Genomic DNA, 23,924 nt, shown 5'->3' on the forward strand with positions numbered 1-23,924 from the left:
CCACCATACCAGTGTGGACAGGATGTGGGCAGAGAGTGTCTGCTCTGAGCATACATGGAAGCCAGCCACGTCTGGAACAGTCTGAGCCCTAGGCGTGTGAACTCCACCATGTACATACAAGCCGCCATATGGCCCAGCAGCTGAAGACAAGTTCTGGCTGTTGTGAGGGGACATGCGTGAAAGCACATAAGAAGTCTGGACATGGTTTTGAAATGAGGCTGGGGTAGGAAAGTCTTGGCCTTAGTGGAGTCAAGAACTGCTCTGATAAACTCTCTCTGCTCCACCGGCGTTAATGTTGACTTTTGCTTATTTATTAACAGGCCCAGGCGGTGGCAGGTGATGCATACGAGGTCTAGGCTGCTCCGGACCGGAGATTGGGACCTGCCTTTGATCAGCCAGTCGTCCAGGTGTAGGTAGATCTGCACACCCTGGCGCCTTAGGTGTACAGCAACCACTGCCACGCACTTTGTAAACACCCTCAGGGCAGAAGAGAGGCCAAAGAATAAAACCGTAAACTGGTAGTGGAAACAAGCCACCACAAAGCAGAGAAAATGTCTGTGGCCAGGGAAGTTTGCAATATGGAAGTACCTTTAGGTCGACGAGGGCGGCATACCAGTCTCCTGGATCCAAGGAAGGGATGATGGAGGCTAGGGAGACCATGCAGAACTTCAGTCTCTTGAGATATTTGTTGAGACGACGCAGGTCTAGAATGGGCCTGAGACCCCCTTTCACCTTGGGGATGATGAAATACCCTTTCTCTCCCATGCTGGCAGAACTTCCTCTATATCCCACAGTCCATGAAGACTCTCCACCTCCTGCATGAGAAGTTGCTCACGAGAGGGGTCCCTGAAGAGGGATGGGGAGGAGGAGTTATGGGGTGGAGGGAGAGAAAACTGCAGGACATAACCTGCTGAAATGATGCCAAGGACCCAACGGTCTGATGTTATTCTGGCCCATTTGGATAGGAAGGGAACGAGTTGGCTGAGGAATGGGAGGGAGGATCCTGCTCCGAGAGTGAAACGCAGTCCTTGGGTGTACCTTCAAAAGGATTGGTGCTGACCGTTTGAGTGCCTGGAAGGCTCCAGTTGGGTAGCTGAAGCAGAAGTCACAGTTGATTGGCGCCTCCTAAACCCTCTATATTTGTCCTTTCTTCTGTAGAGGACAAAGCATGGGGTCTGGTACTTTGGCTGCTGCAGCTCTTGGGGACGGAACTGCCGTCTAGAAGCCTGAGGTGTGTAAAGGCCCAAGGAGCGCAACATGGCCTTTGAATTCTTCATATTGTGGAGCTTAGCGTCAGTTGGTTTGAAAACAGAGCATTCCTGTCGAAGGGAAGGTCCTGTGTGGACTGTTGAACTTCTTGGGACAGTCCAGAAGACAACAGCCATGAACACCGTGTACGCAAATAGCAGAGGTCATGGATCTCTCAGCTGAATCTGCCGCATACGAGGCTGCTGCAGACAGCTCTGGCCACCATTCTACCTTCCTCTAGGATGGTGGCAAAACCCGGTGCCCGGTCCCAAAAATGCTTGAAGAAATCCCAAAAGTTCCAGTTGTACCTGCCCAATAGTGCTTGCTGGTTTACAATACAAAATTTCGGGCTTGTCTTTGAATAAATTTTTCTCCCGAATAAGTCTAGCTTTTTGTTGACCTTATTTCTGGGAGTTGCGCTAGGCTGACCTTGCCTGTCCCGTTTATTGGCGGCCACCACTATTAGAGAACCCGGGGAAGGGTGAGTGAACAAGTACTTGAAGCTCTTGGCGGGAATGTAGTACTTTTTTTCTGCCCTATTTGAAGACGGTGGCAGGGAAGATGGCGTCTGCCACAGGGCATTAACCACCCCTTCATGAACTGGCAGGACCCCCCGGGCCAGCGCCGCAGCTGCCAGTACATAGAAGAGTTTGTCCAAGGTCTTCTTGAGCTCCTCTGCCTCCAAGCCTAAATTCAAGGCCACCCGCTTAAGGAGCTCCTAGTGGGCTCAAAAATCATCCAGAGGGACAGACAGCCCTGTCGTGACCACTTCGTCTGGAGATGACCACAAGACTGTGCTGGCACAGGAGGTGGCAGCATTTCCTCCTGCTGCTGGGGAATTGGCACAGATGTCCCCTCTTGGGGGTCAGAATCCGATTCTGACACCAGATCGGGAGCCCCCTGTGGGGCTACCAGCGTGGACTGCCTGCGAGAAGACCTGTAGGGGTATGGTCCCGGGGCCACTGGAAACCTCCAAGGTTCCTAATATGGCCAATGTGCTGGCCACTGGCCCTGAGGCCAACCAGGAGCTGAAGGGCAGGGACCTTGCTCCTGTGCCTTTGGGGGATGGTGCTGCCCACAGCGGGTAGTAATCTGTGGTTGAGAACCTTCTCCTGAGGTTGGCAGGAGCAGTCACGGTAATGGACACTGGAGAGTGATGCTCTTGGCGCCTGTTCCCTGTCTCAACATTGAGTACTGGGCAATGGTGTTCCTGGTGCCATTGCATCTGATGGGCTCCTCAAGATTATTGAGACGACATTGTGGCTGGAAGATGGACATTCCATGGAGCTCGAAGTGGCCACTAGTATGGACCTGGGACCCATCCCTGTCCGGGCCATTGCCCCTTAAGAAAAGGCCACTGTTGGGACTGTTGCATTATCCATGGTCTTGACCTTGATGGAGAGGTAAGTGCTGTGTCCCAGCCTTAGATGTGGAATCAAAGGCTTCCAATGACGGAGGATCTGATATAGATGGTAATAGAGAAAAGTATACTGAACCCAGAAATAGCAGTACCGGAGAAGCCATGGGAGCTTTCCCTCTTGATAAAACTGGTTTGAGAGGAGATCTAGGTAGCGGTACAATGGGTTCTCAGTGAGATGAAGGGTGAGCTGCTGGAGCAGGAACCAGTTGGACAGTTTCAAATGCTGGTGAAGTCAGTACCAGCAGGTTAAGGAAGTCTCTTGCAGCTGCGTATGCCTCTGGGGTAGACAGTAGCTGCATCGACTTTTGGCTCCTCAAATGTTTCTCAGGGGACAGCCTCAATGGACCTGGCACAGGCTCCAGAGGTGGCAAATCCCTCTGAGGCTTCTGGAATAGCTCTCTGTGTCACATCAATCACCAAGCTTGCCAAGAAGGGTGTTAATTAATATTGGTTTGAATGGTGGCCTAAATATATTTCTTCGTCAGCTGATTTTCTGATATGGACACTCATTAACTCCTTTCCCATAGGCCAAACAGGTTAATAATCAGGTATTGTAATTAACTAACCCACCATAGGTGGCAAAGATCTTTTGACGTGACAGGACTCCATTACTACTACTTATTTTCAGAGTGTTGATTTCTTTTATTTCTTCAACATTTCTCTACTCATGATTAGGCATCATACTGCATGGCAAATTACTACCATCACTTTACACAGCTATTAATTTTTAGTCATGATTATGCACCATATATTTCCTGTTAATAACAGATTTCATGTTAAGAAACATAAGTGGGTACTTTTAGTGCTGCACACAATTATCAAATGTCAGTCATTTAGCTGGCGTTAGTCAAGTGCTCTTTAGCCACTGTAGAAGTACAAACTAAGGGCCTAATGTTGCAACTCTTAATCATAGTAACCATATCCATTTAAGTTAACCGCATCTTACTGTGGTTTCTACTGCCCAGCTGGAAAGAAACTCAACATACTGACCATTGTCTCAACAATAGTGTAGCCTTGATTCAGTGAAGTCACAGCTCTGATCCTCTCTCTCTGAAACAGCTGCTTAAATGTATACATAACAGCTGGTATGAATCATAGAATAAGACTGGAAGGGACCTCGAAAAGTCATCTAGTGGCACTTATGGCAGGACCAAGCATTAATCTAGACCATCCCTGATGTGTTCAGGGGAAACTGTGTTTATGTTTCAACATCTCTCTGTACACACTACAGCAGTGGTTCCCAACCTTTTTGGCTCAAGGACCCCAAATATCATTTTTACAACCCTGAAGCGCCACCAGTCAGTCATTCAACTTAAAAAATGTATTGATGTATACACCATTAAGGACTACAAATCACTGCATATTTAAAGGAATATATCCTTGCAACAAACCCCGTTGCCAACTCTGCCTGCATATCTACTCAAGCGACACTATCACACGTTCTAACCACATCAGCCACACCATCAAGAGCTTGTTCACCTGCACATCTACTAATGTGATATATGCCATCATGTGCCAACAATGCCCCTCTGCCATGTACATTGGCCAAACCGGACTGTCTCTATGCAAAAGAATAAATGGACACAAACCAGACATCAGGAATGGTAACATTCAAAAACCAGTAGGCGAGAAGTTCAACCTCCTTGGACACTCAGTAACAGACTTGAAAACTGCCATACTTCAACAAAAAAACTAAGCGTGAAACTGCAGAGCTGGAACTCGTATGCAAACTTGCCACTATCAGACTAGGTCTGAACGGAGACTGGGAGCAGCTAGCACACTACAAAAAATAATGTTCCCTCTTTTGAGGTTCACACCTGCTCATCAACTGTTGTGAATGGCCTCATCTACCCTGATTGTATTAACCCGTTAACACTTGCCCTCCTCACTGTGATGTAACTCACACATCCTTGCATGTGTGTATATATACCTACCAAACTGAAGTTTCCATTTCATGCATCCAACGAAGTGGGTTTCTACCCATGAAAGCTTATGCCCAAATAAATGTGTTAGTCTTTAAGGTGCCACTGAACTCTCGCTGTTTTGCATATTTAAAGTAAACATTTTGATGATACTGTGCTCATTTTTACATTGATTATTTTACACCACAAATTACTCACAGTATGTCACACACTCACCAACAAAGCACTAGTGTATATCAGTGACTGTCACTACACACTGAAGCACATGGCCTGGCAACTAAGTCATGGTGGGTGGCCTGCTAAGTGCAGGCCAAACCAGAAGGCACTGATTTTTAGAGTCCTACCCCTCTCCTCAAGCATGGTGGGTCCTGGCTGCTCCGCTGGAACCCTCCCCCTCCCCGCCCACAGCCAGACAGAAGGAGTAATGAGGAGGATGCCTCCTTGCCGATCTCCCATCCCCATGGCTGCAGCAGAAAATCTGCATGCGTCCTGTAGCCCTATGTGCTCCACCTGGGTCCCTAAGCAGGGTCTCTCTTCTGCAGCCAGGGAGACGGGAAATCAGTGCTCCCCTTCCTCTAGCTTCAGCAGGGACCCCAGCACCTAGGGACCCAGGCAGAACACTTTGCTGTGCTCCCTCTGGGAGCCAGGGGAGGGGAGCGCTGATCTCCCATCTCCTTGGGTGCAGCAAGGAACCTGCATGGCAGCAGCTCCCTTCTGCAGTCAAAAGGAGGAGCGCAGCGGGTCACTTTGAAAGATCCCACGGGCTACTTTTGATCCCCAGGCCATGGGTTGGGAACTGCTGCACTACTGTGTGGTCTCCCAGTCTTCCCTGTGCAAGGGACACTTGAGGACTGCTTTACTCAATTGAGCAGCACCACACTAAATTTAAAGATAAACATCTTCAAAGCAGTGCATCAAGTTTATTAAAAAGTTAAAAGGAAACTAGTATCTCAGGACCAAAATTTAAGATTTCTGTAAAGACTGTGTCTAATAACATAAACTAGTAAAAATATTTTAAATTTAAAATGCCTGAAAACAGTTTTGGATTTATGCATTTCTTGAAGTGTTTGCCACTCAAATACTACAAGCACTGTACTGGGGCAAAAAAAAAAAAAAAAATCAAAACTATGTGGAAACAAAGTGAAATTGGATATTTTTATTGTCTAAACTGAGTAAAATGCATTAAGTTTAAAAGCAGCATAAATCATGAGCGGTTAGGTCTGTATATCCATCTGTGCAGGAGTAAAACGAATGGTGTACAATACACAAGGCACCATAATTTGAAGTACTCGTTTTCCTGTTCAGTTTGCTGTATCCTTTTCATTCCTTACCATAACACCATGTCATCATCTAAAACTTACGTTATAGGGTAGGGAGGGACCTCAAGGGGTTATCTAATTCAGCCCCCAACTCAAAGCAGGACAAACCCCAACTAAATCATCCCAGCCAGGGCTTTGTCAAGCTGGGCCTTAAAAATCTCTTAGGATGGAAACTGCACCATCTCCCTAGGTAACCATTTCCAGTGCTTCAGCAACCTTCTAGTGAAAAAGTTTTTCCTACTATCCAACCTAGGCCCCCCCCCCGCTGCAACTTGAGACCATTACTCCTTGTTCTGTCATCTGGCACTGCTGAGTTCCAGCCTCCCGGGAACCCCCCTTCAGGTAGCTGAAGCCTGCTATCAAATCCCCCCTCACTCTTCTCTTCTGCAGACTAAACAAGACTAGTTCCCTCAGCCTCTCCTCATAAGTTATGTGCCCCAGCCCCCTAATCATTTTAACTGCTCTCCACCGGAATCTTTCCACTTTGACCACATTCTTCCTATGGTGGGGGGCCCAAAACTGGAAACAATACTCCAGATGTGGTCTCACCAGTGCCGAATAGAGGGGAATAATCACTTCCCATCAGATGGCAATGCTCCTACTGATGCAGCCCAATATGCCATTAGCCTTCTTGCTGGATGAGTAAGCATCTCAGACAAGCAATTAAGAGAAAGCAGAAAGCCTACGAAGAGTGGAAGATGGGAGGGATCAAAAAGGAAAGCTACCTCTTGGAGGTCAGAACATGTATATATAAAGTGAGAAAAGCCAAAAGCCTAGCAGAGCTGGACCTTGCAAAGGGAATTAAAACAATAGTAAAAGATTCTATAGTCATATAAATAGGAAGAAAACAAAGAAACAAGAAGTGAGACTGCTAGGCACTGAGATGGGGTGGAGGTTAAGGATAATCTAGACATGGCATAATATCTGAACAAATACTTTGCCTCCATTTTTAACGAGGCTAATGATGAGCTTGGGAATAGTGGTAGGGTGGCTAATGAGAATGAGGATATGGAGGCAGAAATTACCACAACCAAAGTAGAAGCCAAACTCAGACAGCTTAATGGGACTAAATCGGGGGAGAGGAGGACGGGGGGTGAGCGGATAATCTCCATCCAAGAATATTAAAGGAACTAGCACATGAAATTGCAAGCCCATTAGCAAGGATTTTTAATGAATCTGTAAACTCAGGGTCTGTACCATATGACTGGAAAATTGCTAACATAGTTCCTATTTTTAAGAAAGGGGAAAAAAAAAGTGATCCAGGTAACTACAGGCCTGTTAGTTTGACCTCAGCAGTACGCAAGGTCTTGGAAAAAAACTGAAAGAGAAAGTAATTAAGGACATTGAGGTTAACGGTAATTGGGACAAAATACAACATAGCTTTACAAAAGGCAGATCGTGCCAGACCAACCTGATCTCCCTTTTTGAGAAGGTAACAGATTTTTTAGACAAAGGAAATGCAGTGGATCTAATTTACCTAGATTTCAGTAAGGCATTTGATACGGTTCCACATGGGGAATTATTAGTTAAATTGGAAAAGATGGGGATTAATATGAAAATTGAAAGGTGGATAAGGAACCGGTTAAAGGGAGACTACAACAGGTCATACTGAAAGATGAACAAGACTGATAAGGCTGGAGGGAGGTTACTAGTGGAGTTTCTCAGGGATCGGTCTTCGGACCCATCTTATTTAACCTTTTTATTACTGACCTTGGCACAAAAAGTGGGAATGTGCTAATAAAGTTTGCAGATGACACGAAGTTGGGAGGTACTGCCAATACAGGGAAGGATCAGGATATCATACAGGACGATCTGGATGACTTTGTAAACTGGAGTAATAGAAATGGGATGAAATTTAATAGCTGAAAAAGTGCAAGGTCGTGCATTTAGGGACTAGTAACAAGAATTTCTGCTATAAGTTGGGGACACATCAGTTGGAAGTGACAGAAAAGGAGACAGGCCTGGGCGTATTGGTTGATCACAGGATGACTAGGAGCCGTCAATGTGCCGTGGCTGTGAAAAAGCTAATGCGGTTCATGGATACATCAGACAAGGTATTTCAAGTAGAGATAGGGAGGTGTTAGTACCACTATACAAGGCGCTGGTGAGACCTCTGGAATACTGTGTGCAGTTCTGGTCCCTATGTTTGAAAGATGAACTCAAATTGGAACAGGTGCAGAGAAGGGCATTTTGAGAGGAAACTCAAAGAGCTTGGCTTGTTTAGCCTAACCAAAAGAAGGTTGAGAGGAGATATGATTGCTCTCTATAAATACAACAGAGGGATAAATACCAGGGAGGGAGAGGAATTATTAAATTCAGCGCCAATGTGGACACAAGAACTAATGGATATAAATTGGCCATCAGGAAGTTTAGACTTGAAATTAAATGCAGGTTTCTAACCATCAGAGGAGTGAAGTTCTGGAACAGCCTTCCAAGGGGAGCAGTGGGAGCAAAATCCTAGCTGGCTTCAAAACTGAGCCTGATAAATTTATGGAGGGGATGGTATGATGGGACAGACTAATTTGGGTATTGACTGATCTTTGACTACTGGTGGTAGATATGCCAATGGCCTGTGAAGCGATTTTAGATGGGGTTGGTTCTGAGTTATTACAGAGAATTCTTTCTTTGGTGTCTGGCTGATGAGTCTTGCCCACACGCTCAGGGTTTAACTAATCACCGTATTTGGGGTTGGGAAGGAATTTCCCCCCAGGGCAGACTGGCGAAGGCTCTGGGGGTTTTTTGCCTTCCTTTGTAGCATGGGGCACTGTTCACTTGCTGGTGGATTCTCTGTACCTTGAAGTCTTTAAACCTTGATTTGAGGACTTTAGTAACTCAGTCATAGGTTAGAGGTTTATTGCAGGATTGCGTGGGTGAGGTTCTGTGGCCTGCATTGTGCAGGAGATCAGACTATATGATCATATTGGTCCCTTCTGAACTTAAGAGTCTATGGGCACACTGCTGACTCACATCCACCTTCTTGTTCACTGTTACCCCCAGGTTCTTTTCTGCAGAATTGCTGCCTAACCAGTCAGTCTCCAGTCTGTACCAGTGTATGGGATTCTTCTGTCCTAGGTGCAGGACACTGCACTTGTCCTTGTTGAACCTTATCAGATTTCTTTTGGCCCAATCCTCTAATTCGTCTAGGTCACTCTGTATCCTATCCCTATCCTCCAGCATATCTACAATTCCCGCAGCTTAGTAACATCTGCAAACTTGCTGAGGGTGCAATCCACCCTATTGTCCAGCTCAGTAATGAAGATATTGAACAAAACTGGACCGACCACTGGGGCACTCCACTTGTTACCGGCTGCCAACCAGACATCGAGCCACTGATCACTATCTGTTAAGCCCGATGATCTAGCCAGCTTTCTAGCTACCTTTAGTCCATTCATCCAACCCATACTTCTTTAGCTGGCTGACAATACTACTGCGGGAGACAGTATGAAAAGCTTTTCTAAAGTCAAGGAATATCACATCCACCGCTTTCCCCACATCCACAGAGCCAGTTGTCTCAGCATAAAAGGCAAGCAGGTTGGTCAGGCATGACTTGCCCTTGGTGAATCCATGCTGACTGTCATATAATAGCCTCTCTTGCCCTACTTTTAAAGCTAGAGAGCAACCTCACAACCTGCTCTCTGCTCTGCTACTAGCTTCCCTTTCTCTCCAATGGGAGGATAAGTGATAGGCCAAGAGTTGCCTTCCAGGTTGGGCAAGGAGTCCTGCCAACCTCAGTCTATTACCTACTGAAGATTAGCTAATAGGTCATATGCATGGAAAATAATTTATCCCAAAGAGATTAAATTTGTGCATTTTCATATGCATAAAGTGTTAACGTAGCCTTTCTTCCTGCAAGATAAATACTCAATCATAGCAAGTTTGAAATTTGTATTTACAGCATTTGGAGATACAAAATACTTCCTTCCTCTCCCCACAGACACTTAAGCAAATCAAACAAGTGAAACAATCTACCTAAAAATGTTACTAAATGTTGAGAGTTGAGGTTAAGAATTTCAACCCTGAACAATTTTTTTTTAAAATTATGGAAAGATAAACAGATTTTTATAATGGAGTTCTTTTCAACCTCATTCACTTTGTTTATTATTGTAAACTCTAGGTTTGCAGGTATATTTTAAAACGTTTCCCAAACTATTAAAATACTTCAGGCAATGTATGTCTCTCTCCCAGTGCAGTGCACCACTACTTACAAGGTACCATATTTTGTATGCTGCTGAAGGAACTGTTGCAGGTTTTAAAACCTAGACTAGAAGAATTTTTAATGTAATAAGAAAACATTAATGGTCCTTATTTGAAACATACCAGCAAAGTAGGCCAATCTGAAGCCTTTCCTAGAGATAGTATCATCCGAATGAAATCTGATCCAAACATGGTCTTGTGAAGAGATGTATGGCGATGGAATGGAAGAGCCACATGCTCTATAACCTTCCACATTCTTGTAGGTTCCTATTGTTAACCAATCCGAACTGCATCGTCGTGATCCCTGAACATCAAAATCTTGAAAACTGCAAAAGATAGAGAGTCAAACTTTGCTATTGAAGCGGCTATTTTACAAGGTATTTGATAAATTATTGCAATTAAAAATGGAAATTAGTAAAAATAGTTTTTGCTGGTCTGAAACTGAAAAAAAAACCTAAGAAAATGACTAGTAAGGCCGTATTACTTTTTTGCAGGTAGAATTTTACTATATACCTTGTAATGATTTAAATGATATGGTCTTTCCATTACCAGGACCCCAGAAATTCACATCCTTGTAATTCCCCCCCTTTCCAAGCAATTAGGCTATTGCCCCCGATACTTAGCAAGCTCTGTTTTTGACAGGACTTTAGTTTTCATTTAAAAAAAGATTTTAATCTTTCTGGTTGCAAAGATACTTTTTATAGTCCCAATATCTAATGATTTTCAAATCAAATTAAGGGATTTTACTTAAACCAAGTCTCAACGTTGTTTCAGCTAAAGCAGCTTCCTATGGTTAGGCTTGCCATTGTAGACAGAGTCAAATTGTGTCAGAATTATGATTTTAAACATCATTTGGCCCTGTGCACCCGAGCTGACTAAACTGTGCTAGTTCCTGACTACACTAAATATATAAGCTGAATCAGGAGACCCCATTACCATGGAGTGATGTGAATGGGAGACAAACATTTCTTTATGCATGGGCAAAAGTAGGCCAGTGCAGAAAACAAAGCACTGGACCAGAAATGGTATTGCTAATAAAACAAAGTAGATTAATAGAAGAAAGATAGCACTTAAATAACAAATTTTATCAATCTAACTTAAAATAAAGCTTTTTAGGAAACATTTTTTGTAGCTAAACAGCTGCATCCACTGTACCCTGAAGCTTCATGGCATGTCACTGTATAAAAGATGATTCTGGTAGAAATAAAAGCTCTGAACTGAAAAACACAATTTAAAAAGACTACATTCTTAGCAAAGTATTTATTTTGACATAACTCTCCTTTCTTCCCAAGCCAGCAAGTTTGCACTGGGAGCAAACAAAATCTGCAGCTAAAGCAGTTTCACAATCAGCACTGTGGACTGTATACAAAGTTCTAACTTGTAACTTAATGTTAAAACAAATTTAGATTTCCCTGGAAATTGGGGGTCAGGGAGGGAATGAACCGATAAGTACATCCCCATACGGTATAGAAGATAGGACATTACTTTCTCTAGGAACTTACTAGCTATATGAAATTGATAACAAAAAATAAAGTCAACCTTCTCAAAATTTGTAACTGATGCCTGTGATTATTTCAGATTTCTTTAAGATGAATTCTATCAACACTGCAGAATTTTGGAATTTCCCATGTACCTTTTAAAAAAAAAAAACCCTGATGAAACAGATGGATTGTAGTGCTACAGAGAAATTAAAAGCAAATTAAATAAGTGTGAAAGCATGAAGACTACTGTGAATTTATGGTTTAAAAAAAGACTAAGCCAAAATAAATTCTTAATGGAAAAGCTGAAGTAACTCTGTCTCCTCAGCATCGAGGACTACATTAAAATGATCACGTTTTCCATACCACTGAATGCAGATGTTTATTCCTTCTTTTAAGCACTTACATAAGTCCTGAATAATTGTTACTTGTGCACCAAAACTCCCACCAATTTCTACAAGAGTTTTGCATAAGATTTTCAGAAGTGCCCTGACCCAGACCGACACCTTGAGCCATGTTTCAAGTCTTCAGAAGCACTCAGCTCCCATTCAGTGACCACATTTTTAAACACATTTCAGCATTCAGTAGCTCCCATTGCTTTCAATGGTAGCTGCTGGGTACTGTGCTCTTCTGAGCATCTGGGCCTTTGAGTACACAGAGATTGCAGAACTGGACCCAGGTGACAAATGCTACAAGCCAAAATAGCAGCAAAATAGATGTAGAGAAATATAAAGAAAGATTTTGGAGTAAAACACTGCAGCATTGAATTCTGAATATAGGAAGCCGAGAAATAAATAATCTATAGTTAGAAACATGTAATTAATGACTATTAAATACACCAGGATGATACAGTACTAAAGTTACCTTATAGTGATGATTTCCCCTGGGTTTGCATGGATATACCAGCTACAGTTGATTCTGGCAGGATATTCAAAAGGCCAACCTGGACTCGTGATTACTCCACTTGGTGCTCTAATTTGTTCTGGACTATCTCCACAAGCTGAAAGATATTAAAAGCAAATTAACTAACTACATATTTAAAAAACTAGCATGATACAATTATTTTCTGGTAAACCTTGAATCATTTTATCAGTAGAAAGCAATGACATTAAGTCTGACTAAAAATGGCCAGTATGGCCCATGAAGGGCATATATCAACACTTATCCAGACAGAGGTATTTCCTGGCGATAAGCATTCCTGACTTCCAAACCATGCTCAATTTTCAATCCCAACTGTGACAATATTCCTCCATGGCCTTGGTCTAATTACAACCAAGGTATCAGTTTCCCGCATCTGTAAAATGTGGATATCACTATGTAGCTGGTAAGGGTGATACTTGGATTAACGGCACAAGGGACTCTGGTGCAGAGTACGCCATTTTCAGCAGCAGGCCATTTTCTAATTCACACTAGAAAACTGGAAAGCATATCACCACACTCTTCCCTTCCTTTGCTCAGGATTTCTCTTAAATATGAGTACTGGAAATCCCTGAAAATCTGTCTCCTAATTTGCTTGGGGTTGGTTTAACTTTAAGAAAGCAATACCGGCAAAAATTAGTGGCATAAAGTAATTTGGGACATGATGCGTTCTTTAATTTTACTGAAACTATGGCACTCAGACACTATGCTGATAGGTGCATTAGGAAAGAGTGAAATAACAAAATAAAATTAATAAATAGGTAAAATTTGCTTTTGTGGGGAGAGCCAGCACAAAGCCTATCCATCACTTAAACCATATTTTGAGGATTAAATGGAGTTTAAATGGTCTGCACAGAAGTGAATTTCCCCTCACGTGACAGCAAGTGCTTTGAAGGCAAAGTACTTTTTGTGCTCAGTATGAGAGTCAGAGCTTAAGATCAGAAGGGTCATCAGATCATCTAGTCTGACCTCCTGTATATAACAACCCATCAATACTATCCTGCACCACACACTAAACCCAACAAATGAAGTTAGCCAGCCCACAGGAGACTAAACTATTAAGTGCCATAGGCAGAGAATAGAAGGGACTGAAGTTTACCAAAACCTGAGGCCCCTGTGATGGCAAGGACATGATTAAATTTGATAATCCTGGCAAGTGATTGACCCTACACTGCAGAAGAAGGTGAAAAAAACCTAAGGTCACTGCCAACCTGATCCGGAGGGCAATTCCTTCCTGAATCCACATATAGCAATCAGTTAGACCTTGCGCATGTGAGAAAGAACCAGCCAGCCAGGCACTCGAGAGAGAGAGAGAATGCTCAGTGCCACCTCAGAGTCCTGGCGCACCCTGTTCAATGCCCCATTTCCAGCAGCAGTCATCTCTGAAGCATTGGAGAATGAGAGAAAGGAGACCAGCCTCCCCCTCATGCCTCCAAGAATACATTTATGGGGATCCCTTCCTGACCCGTGCAGGTGGTCACTTGTAAATGCAAACAAACAGGAAGGTTTAGACTTCTGGGACTCATTCTACCTCTGGACTGTAGTGACTACATAAAACATTTCAGCTTTGCTCTCATGATCCATGTAGCCACTATACAAAATTATACCCCATAATTAAGTGGTGTTTTAATCTATACCAATTTTGCTAATTTTTGTGATTTTATTACAGTTTGCTATGCTGTTTTTGCTGAAAGTCCTAGATCCAAAGCCATTTCAGAACTCCAGAAGCTCAGCTTTTATTTTAAACAGTTCGTTGTTCTCATGGTTGCATAACTGGAAAATGAGACCCTAAAGGTTCAAAAAGCAAATGGAGAACTCCAAATATATTACTCTTAAAATCTCACAATTAAGATAATTTTTGAGGTTTTAAATATTTGGGATTGGCAATATTACTATAATTTCACCCCATATAGGTGATCAAATTTTTACAAAAAATATGACATTTTGGGAAGTATTTCATTATGGACTGATTTTTTTAAATTGTTTTGTGGATTTATAGATTTTTGTTTCAAAATTGATAATTTTCAAAAGAAAATTTTCAAAATCATTTGGCTATAACCAATCAAAATTGGCAACACAAAAAATACAACTGAAGACAAAAAATTAACAAAAATGTGTGTGATGTGGTCCAGAGGTCTTTTAAGATCACATAATAAATGGACCACATAAAGACTCAATTTATAATCTGAATAAAAATTTTTAAGACAGCTAATTGGTTTCCCTATTTATCCCCTCCCCCCTCCCCCGTGAAATAGGCCATTTAAAAAATAAGCCAACAAAAAAACCCACATTTGTTTGAAAATTTTTGATGAACTAACGTACACAGAATAGATGTGGTAATCCCCCCACCCAACATCCTCCCCAACCTTAATATTTTGGTGTGTCACAATCAATGAAAACACATTTCTTTCAAGAGTTATGAAGTTTAAAAAGACTTTTAGATGTTGCCAAATTTTAACTCCTCTTTACCAGTATAAATGTCATCAAGTAAAACAAGTTCATTTTGAGTTTAAGAAAACATTGCTTACAAAAATAGTAATGTTTTTTAACAAGCTTTAATAATTCAATACATGAGTTATATAGCAGTGGCATACTTATGGTATGCATCACAAGGTTTGACAAAGATTATGGAAGAAAAAAGCAAACAAAAATATAGAAATACCTTTTTATTCATTATTCTATAAATTTTTCACAAAATAAAAATTGTTTTAGTTTCCAGTAAACACCATAGGTGGTGCTCTTACCCCATTATACTTTGCAATGCCAACTGCATTTCTATGTCCTTGCACTGAAATACAGACTGTTTGTGATTGATATTCATGTTATTGACAAGAATTGGATTCAATGAATAGCAAGAAAGATTATTTTAAAAAGTTTACTATTTTCCTTGAATACCCATTAACATGAACAAACCTCCACAGAGTAAGAGATGAATAATGTGTATAAAGTATTTTAAATATAACATGTTATTATTGACAAGTACTTCATTAGTGACAAGATACAGATCTTATACTACTTTTAGCTATTTAAAATGAAATACACACAGTTAGAAAATCCATGTGGTTTTGCACGTTTGTAACTTGATATATAAAATTTTTGCTATAGGAAGCATTTCAAGAAACCTTTAAATTTGCTTACATATATAATATTAGGGCAAGTGAAACACTATCAGAACCTCAAAATAGCCATCTGTTCATTCAAATTTATGAAGCTGAACTTTCTAAAATGCTACGTACATTACAAGATATACATAATACAATTAAATATGAAGAAAAGGTTGTCCAAATACAGGCAACAGCTGTAGATCTATTAACTAAATCTTACAACCTCTTCCCATTCCCAATACAGTGTTACCCCATACCAAACTCCCCAACCACCAACAATCAACCTCTCCCAGACATTTGCTAAAGAAATTAAATTGTAACAGTAAGTAATTTGTGCAAAGGATGGCACCAAAACCAATTTTCACTTGCTATGCAAGTTTAAAAAAAAATACATGAAAATTTTGTTAGTTTAGTGTTATCAGTAAGAAAGTTGCAGTATTTATAAGCTATATAACCGACAAATTCCACAAACCAGTTTAACATAAGGCTTTGTAACATGGCAAAAGATAGTTTCAATGCTTTCAAAGCATGCACATTGAAGCATATGTTACGGCTGCTGTGCATTAGAAATCAGAGGCACCAGCAAGTTACCACATGTGCTTTTTGTTCTGAAAGAGACAGTAACATGCATAGTTTACCTGCTAGGGTTTTTATTGCTTCTACTGGGGGGGGGGGGAAACCCAAAGATTTAAAAAACTTAAGTGTTGGATTCTACAATATGTATGTATTCTTAGAGTAGGTTTGCTACCTGTCCAGTTTTCACCCGGACAGACCGGGTTTCAGTTTGTATGTCCAGGAGCCACTTAACATGCCCTGATGTCCGTTTTTTTTGATCAGTTGCAATCCTAAGCGAAAGAAAGGAGGCAGTGCAGCAGCAACAGCCACCACCTTCGGGGCCAGGCTGCTCGGGTGGCTCGCAGCGGCCTGTGGCATGCAGGGGCAGGAGGCGTGGCCTTTGGATCTGTTACCAGCCATCAGAAAGGTGGCAACCCTATCTTAAGGTGAACTCCCCATCTTTATCCATTTGAAACCATACTTACCTTTCAAATATAACTGCCTTTGTTTAACTCAATCAGCCTGTTAAAAACACATCAATTTGAACCACACAGAACATTTCATTCTGAGTAGGTATGGCACTTAGATCAAAAAAAACCTTAAGTCACTATAACTTATTCTTCATTTGAAAATAATTCTACATTTTACAAAATGACTAATCAACCAGCACAGTTTAAAAAGCACATGAAATTCTAGCAGTGATATGCAGGAATAACTAAGGGAATTTTCCTCTTAAATAAGGAAGATTGCTTTTTGCCACAGACAGAGAACTTTAACACTCAGCCGACTACAAGACAAAAGCCTAACGATTTTGCTACCAAACAGCTCTGTCTTAAAACAAATGTGATCAAGTATAAATCTCTTCATCTTGACCATTCCAAACCTCGCTATACTTACCATCCAATAACTGTTTATCTGATCATAAATACTCTCAAGGTTGTGTTCTTGTGACATGACAACCCATTCATTGCTAGCTTAGCTTCTTAACCCTAAGAAAGGTGTATTTTACTGTGGCTTGCCCTTGTTTGTCATTGTCTTTCATGTGATGCAAGTAAGAACACAGATTTGACAGAGCTCATACACATCCAGTCTTACTTGTTAATTTGCATTTGTACATTCAAGAGTAGATTTCTCTAGGATTCACTCTCAGCACAGAATATTCAACTCAAATGACCACCAGGATTTGGTGTGCTGGAAGCAGATGGTAATTGCAGGTTAGCCACAACACTTTTGAAATTCTATTTATTTTTGTTTTATACCAGATATTTTAGGAGTTTTAATAATACTACTTTATGTTAACATGGTAATCTTGGGAGCATGAGTGTGTTTCTTCCCCTATCAAAGTTGCTGTTAAAGATAGAGGAACAGAGCTCATGTAGTTCTCATCAGTCCCACGTGGCTGAGACACATCTGGTATCCTTACGATGCAGCTTGCGATATGCCTACTGATCTCCTTTTGGCCATGCCGCATCTTCTCTCTCAGGACACATACGAACCTGGGGATCCTCCACCTCATGGTTTGGCTTCTCTGTGGTTCCAGTACCAAGAAAACTCATGCTCAAAAGAGGTACAGGAGGTCTACTACACAGCAGGAAATTCTCCACGACGTACTTACCTGCAGAAATGGTCCAGGTTCCAGGCTTGGTATGCATCCCAACAAGTCTTTCCAGTCTCGGCAACTCTTCTGCATATCCACTATGCTCAGACCCTTAAAAAATCATGACTAGCTCTGAGCTTCCTCAAGGTCCACCTGACAACTATTACAGCCTTTCACCAACCTGTAGAAGGTACTCAATTCTGTCACATCTCACCACTGAAAAGTTTTTTAAGGGAATCAAAAACCTCTTCCCTCAACATTGTCTCCCTACACCCTTGTGGGACCTAAACATGGTGTTGAAAGGGCTGACTAGGCCTCCCTTCAAACCTATGGCTACCTATTTGCTAGCACACCTGTCGATGAAAACAGTCTTTCTGATTGCTATTACCTTGGCTAGAAGAATGGGAAAATAAGAGCCCTGATAGCACATCCCCCCTCCCCATACAGAGTTTTCTTCTCAGATAAAGTCACACATACGCTACATCCAAGGTTCATCCCTAAAGTGATCTCATCGTTTCACATGAATCAATCCATTCACCTTCCAGTCTTCTACCGAGACAATATGGAGGCCATACTCCATATGCAGGATATCAGGACAGCTCTGGCATTCTACCTTGGTAGGACAAAGATTTCTGGGAAGTCCCCTAGATTATTTCTTTCCATTGCAGAAAGATCTAAGTGCTCAGCTATATTAGCTGAAAGACTCTCCAAGTGGATCTCGAACTGCATCAAACAGTGCTTCCAAATCTGTAATATGATCCCTCCGGACTCGATCCATACGCATTCCACGAGATTGATCTCTGCATCTGCTGCCTTCTTTAGGAATATCCCCGTCTCAGAGATCTGCAGAACAGTGATGTGGGTGTGAATCCACACCTTTATAAATACTATATGATCACTAGGGACTCTGCCTCTGATGCCATCTTCAGCTCCACAATACTATCAATGCTGACTAACTGGACTCTGAAGTCCCAGACCTCTGAAAGGGTACTGCTTGGTAATCACCTACAGTGGAAACCCAGAGGGACACTACTAGAAGAAGAAGAGGAAAGTTACTACCCTATGCAGTAATGATGTTTCTTCAAGATGTGTCCCCCTATGGGTGTTCCACTACCTGTCCTCTCCCCTCTACTTCAGAGTCTAATCGTGACTCTGCAGTAGAGAAGGAACTGAGGATAGTTAGCCCGCGTGCGCTGGCTAGGCTCATGGTGCAACACAAAAGCTAATCTACAACATTCACTAACTCATTACATTCTTTAGAGTTTTCCCTTGGACCTTCCACTGCAATCTCCCTTCACAGAGTTAGGTATGTCCTGTACTGTTTTTTGATTGACTTCTCTTTTTATCCAGCTACTCTGTTATTGGTGCTGCAGCATTGACACTAAATCAAGACAAACCATATCTGTGAGCACTGCATGCGAAGCCTGGTGTGTGGAATCACTGCCATGCTGATTGATATATGCCACCAGGAGTTGGAGGCAGATTCTGGCAGACACCTGTGGGCTGCACTGAACCCTATTTATGAGCGATATCAGGGATGTAAACCTGTCTTGAGGAAGAAAGGTTTTGGCCTGTTGTGCATCCAGGTCGGCCCCTATGAACTCCAGGCATTGTACCAGTATGAGGGTCGACTTTACGGAATTGGGCCTACAAATCAATTCCTAGAATAAACGTATGATGTCCTCGGTGGCTTGACAAACCTCTGAGGAGACAACTCCAAGTAAGGGTAGATCATTCTCCTTCAAAAACGTAGGTGGGTGGCCACCGAGAGAACTTTGGAGAACACTTTTGGGACTGATGGAAGTCTGAAGGGCAGGACTCTGTATTGGTAATGGTCGTGTCCTAAGGTGAACCTTAGGATGCATCTGTGAGCCAACAGAATCAAGATGTGAAAGTAGGCATCTTGTAGGTTGAGGAACGAAAACCAGTCTCCCTGTTCCAGTGACAGAATGATCATCGATAAGGTAGCTATCTTGAACTTTTGAGCTTTGGCAAACTTGAGAGTTCTGAGGTCCAGGATGGGTCTCCAACCTCCCTTCTGTCTGGGTATTAAGAAATAGCAGGAATAGAACCCTTTGCCTCGAAGATGTTGAGGTACCCGTTCTATGGCTTCTATCTGTAGGAGGCAGTCTATCTCCTGCCATAGCAGACTCTCCTGAGAAAGGTCCCTGAGGAGGGATGGGGAAGGGTGTTGTGGAGCGGGTAGGGAGGTTAAGTGGATGGAGTAACTGAACTTGTGATCTCAGGACCCAATTTGTCAAAGGTTATGCATTCTCAGGCACTGCAGAACAAGGCCAAATGTGTGTATAGACAGTTGTGGGGAGTGGTCTTGCAGAGCCTTGACCTGCCTATCAGAAGTGGTGTTTCTGGGCAGGTGGTTGGGTTGAGGACTGGGCACCAGAAGGCTTTTACCTTGAAAATTTGCCCTTCTTCCTTTGCGGCTCATAGCCTCACTGTGGTGAAAAACGGGATAAGTCAGGCCTTTGATGGTACAGAGGGCTAAACCATTTCTTTTGCCCTGGGGTGTAGATCCCCAGAGACCTGAGTCTGGAGTCCTTTAAGGGGTGGAGAGAGGTGTCGGTCTTCTCAGATAAGAGACTTACACCTTCGAAAGGAAAGTCCTCCACCTTGGTTTGTACCTCCTTCAGGAATCCTGAGAGGTGGAGCCATGACACTCACCTCATCACTACAGCCGTGGAAATGGTCCTGGACTCCATGTCGGCAGCATCAAGGGCTGATAATGGCAAAGAGGGCTTAACAAATTGCCCCTTTTGGACTATGGCCTAAAAAGAATCTTGAGAGACCTCCGGCAATTTTTCTATAAAGTCACTTAACTTGTTATAATTGGTGTAATTGTATTTTGCTTGGTAGTTGGCGATTCTGAATTGTAGAGTGGCTGAAGAGTATGCCTTTCTACCAAAAAGGTCCAGGCGTTTCCAGTTTCTGTCATACAGTGTGGCCCTGGAGTGGTGGTATGCGCCACAAGAATTTACCAAGTCCACCACGATGGAGTTGGGTAGCAGGTGGGTGAAGAGGAACTGAGTTCTTTGCGGAGACATAATACTTCTTGTCTGCCCGCTTGCAAGTCTGGGCCACCAATGCCAGGGGTTGCCATACCATCTTCGCTGGGTCTAAAATGGCTTCATTGACCAGGAGGGTGATTTTGGAGATGCATGAAATATATCTATTAATTGATGGTGTGTATCCTTCATCACCTCCAAAGGTATGTGGAGAGTATCCGCTACTCTTTTTGCTAGATTTTAAAACAGACGGAAGTCATCCCCCAAGGATGGTGGTGACGGAATGACCATTTCATGCGGGAATGAGGAGAATATGGTCTTGGGGACAGCCTCTTCTTCCTCATCCACTTCCAGCTCCTCCACCTCCTGCTCTGAGGCCCACAATGCTGCAACCAAGGGAGCATGTCATGATGGTTCTTGAACAATATTTGGTGCCAAGTGAGGTGGCATAGGGCCTAGTGGAGGTGCCCACAAGTGCCCATACTAGATGGTGGTGGTGCAATCTGGCGGTACATTCTCAGACCATTTTGGTATTGGATCCCATATGGAACCTGGTAGGAGTACACTGAAGCCTCATCTGGCTCACTCTGATCCCTCACTCGACAATGGTGGGGTAGGATATGGACAAGGGGAAATACCTCCTGGTTGGCTATGGCATGGTTCCGTAACTTTGGTACTGAGGTGCAGAGAGTTGAGGTCTAAGAGAGTTTGATCAATGGCTTAATAGAAATCTATCATTACCGACCACCCAGGTGGTGGTAGAGATAAGTACCCCGCCCATGACAACCTCTCTGGTGCAGACTGGGCTGATGTCGCTAGCGGTACCGACACTGATTTGCATACCGGGAGCATCTTAGGGCATTTTCCCTTGTCTTTGTGTACCATGGCTTTGGTGCCTATGCCCAAAAGATCCAGGGGCTTATCAGCAGTGCCAGAGGGTTGCCATGAAGTGTGGGTACTGGATGGTCTCAGTACTCAGCACACAAAAAATCAAGCATTGAGAATAAAAAAATTGATCAAGGAACCAAAGGACATGAAGAGAAGAAATTCATGAATTGCCTTAAGAAATGCTAGGTGCCTGGGTAAGAAACAAGACAAACTCAAACTGCTCATTAACAAGACAAACTCATATTGCTCATTTATGAGCACAAATTAGATCTTGTTTGTATTACTGAAACTTGGAGGGATGATTCACATGATTGGAACATTAATCAATGGTTATAACCTATTTAGGAAGGATCAAATGGGCAAAAGTTGAGTGAAAGTAGCTCTCTATGTCAAAAAACAGCATTACCTGTTTCCAAGTCACTGATAACTCAGAAAAAAAATTATTTTGAATGTCTATAGATCAATATCCTAATAGATGACGCACAAGAAGGAGTATTCCCTGGTGTCTGCTACAGACTACCAAATTACATTAGGGAACAGAATGGGTGACCCTCTAGGCACCTATCTAGAATGGGTATGAACACTGGGGACTTCAATCTGAGTGACATATGGTGGTGGTCTCATGCTTCAACTACTAAAACATCCTTGGAGTTTCTAAATATTTTAGATAATTTTCTAACTCAAAAAGTATTGCATCCAACACACAGGAATTCTAGTTCCAGAGGGATAGCCGTGTTAGTCTGTATACGGCAAAGACAACGAGAGTTCTGTGGCACTTTAAAGACTAACAGATTTAATATTTGGAGACATAAGCTTTCGAGAGGCTAGCTCTCTTCTTCAGATGCAGTAATACAAAAATAGGTAACACAGAGGTATCTGAAGAAGAGAGCTAGCCTCTCGAAAGCTTATGTCTCCAAATATTAAATCTGTTAGTCTTTAAAGTGCCACAGAACTCTTGTTGTCTTTACAGGAATTCTAGTTTACCTCCTCTTGACATCTAGAGAGGAACTGACCACAGAACTAAATAAACAGGGTTACTTAACAGTAACTGTTGTTCTTCGAGATGTGTTGCTCATATCCATTCCAATATAGGTGAGTGCACGCCACCATGCACTGGTTCCTGGAACTTTTTTCCCCTTAGCCCCCTGGAGTACTGCGCTCATGCCGTGGTACATAGGGCACCGCCGACCCTGCGGGCCCTCAGTCCCTTCTTTCTGCCAACTCCGACAGTGGGGACGGAAGGTGGGTGTGGAATGGATATGAGCAACACATCTCGAAGAACAACAGTTACTGGCAAGTAACCCTCTTTTCTATCTTCGAGTGATTGCTCATATCCATTCCAATATAGGTGATTAAATAGCCATACCTTGGAGGTAGGTAGGATTTACTGGTAAGTTGTCCACAGCACGGCACGTCCAAATCCCGCGTACTCTCTCGACTGCTACACGATGGCGTAGTGGGATGTGAAGGTGTTTACCGACAACCAGGTGGCAGCTTTGCAGATGTCCTGCAGGGGCACCCTCTCCAGGAAGGCCACGGACGAGGCCTGGGCTCTGGTTGAGTGTGCTGAAACAGCCCCTGGAAGCAGTACATTTGCCTGCTCGTAGCAGCACCTGATGCAGGCGGTGATCCAGGTGGAGATGCGCTGGGTGGAGACAGGTGAGCCCTTCATCTGGTCCGCTACTACAATGAACAGCTGCGTAGACTTCCAGAACAGCCACGTCCTCTCAGTGTAGTAGGCCAGGGCCCGTCTCACATTGCGTGAATGCCATCTTCGCTCCTCCTCTGACCTGTGCGGTTTTGGGAAAAACACGGGGAGGAAAATATCTTGATTATAATGGAACTGGGAGACCACCTTAGGCAGGAAAGCTGGATGGGGTCTCAACCGCACTTTATCCTTATAAAGATGGTATGGGGGGCTCCGAGGTCAAAGCTCTTATCTCGGAGACCCTCCTAGCCAATGTAATGGCCACCAGGAAGGCTTCCTTCCATGAGAGGACGAGCAGTGGGCATGTAGCCAGGGGCTTGAAAGGGGGTCCCGTTAGTCTGGTAAGGACCAGGTTCAAGTCCCAGGGAGGCACCGGGGTCACGGACCTGCGGGTATAGCTTCTCCACCCCCTTGAGGAACCTCACCGACATGGGGTGGTAAAACAACGACCGTTCCTCCATCGGCTGGTGGAAGGCCGAGATGGCTGCCAGGTGCGCCCTCAGGGATGCCAGTGCTAAGCCCTGAAGCTTCAGGTGGAGCAGATACTCCAGGA

General features: G+C 43.1%; 1 protein-coding gene across 1 annotated transcript in view; it reads right to left on the reverse strand.

Annotated features, from left to right (window-relative positions):
* Positions 1 to 23,924, reverse strand: part of LRP12 (LDL receptor related protein 12) — a 101,686-nt gene that overhangs the window by 23,167 nt on the left and 54,595 nt on the right. Inside the window, 2 exon segments of the mRNA XM_067537377.1 lie at positions 10,227 to 10,429; positions 12,446 to 12,581. Of these exon segments, the coding sequence (XP_067393478.1) occupies positions 10,227 to 10,429; positions 12,446 to 12,581 (339 nt within the window).

This window comes from Emydura macquarii, unplaced genomic scaffold (assembly GCF_026122565.2).
Source record: "Emydura macquarii macquarii isolate MOO-44397 ecotype Brisbane River unplaced genomic scaffold, CSIRO-AGI_Emac_v2 contig_383, whole genome shotgun sequence".
In the NCBI taxonomy this organism is placed as follows: Eukaryota; Metazoa; Chordata; order Testudines; family Chelidae; genus Emydura; species Emydura macquarii.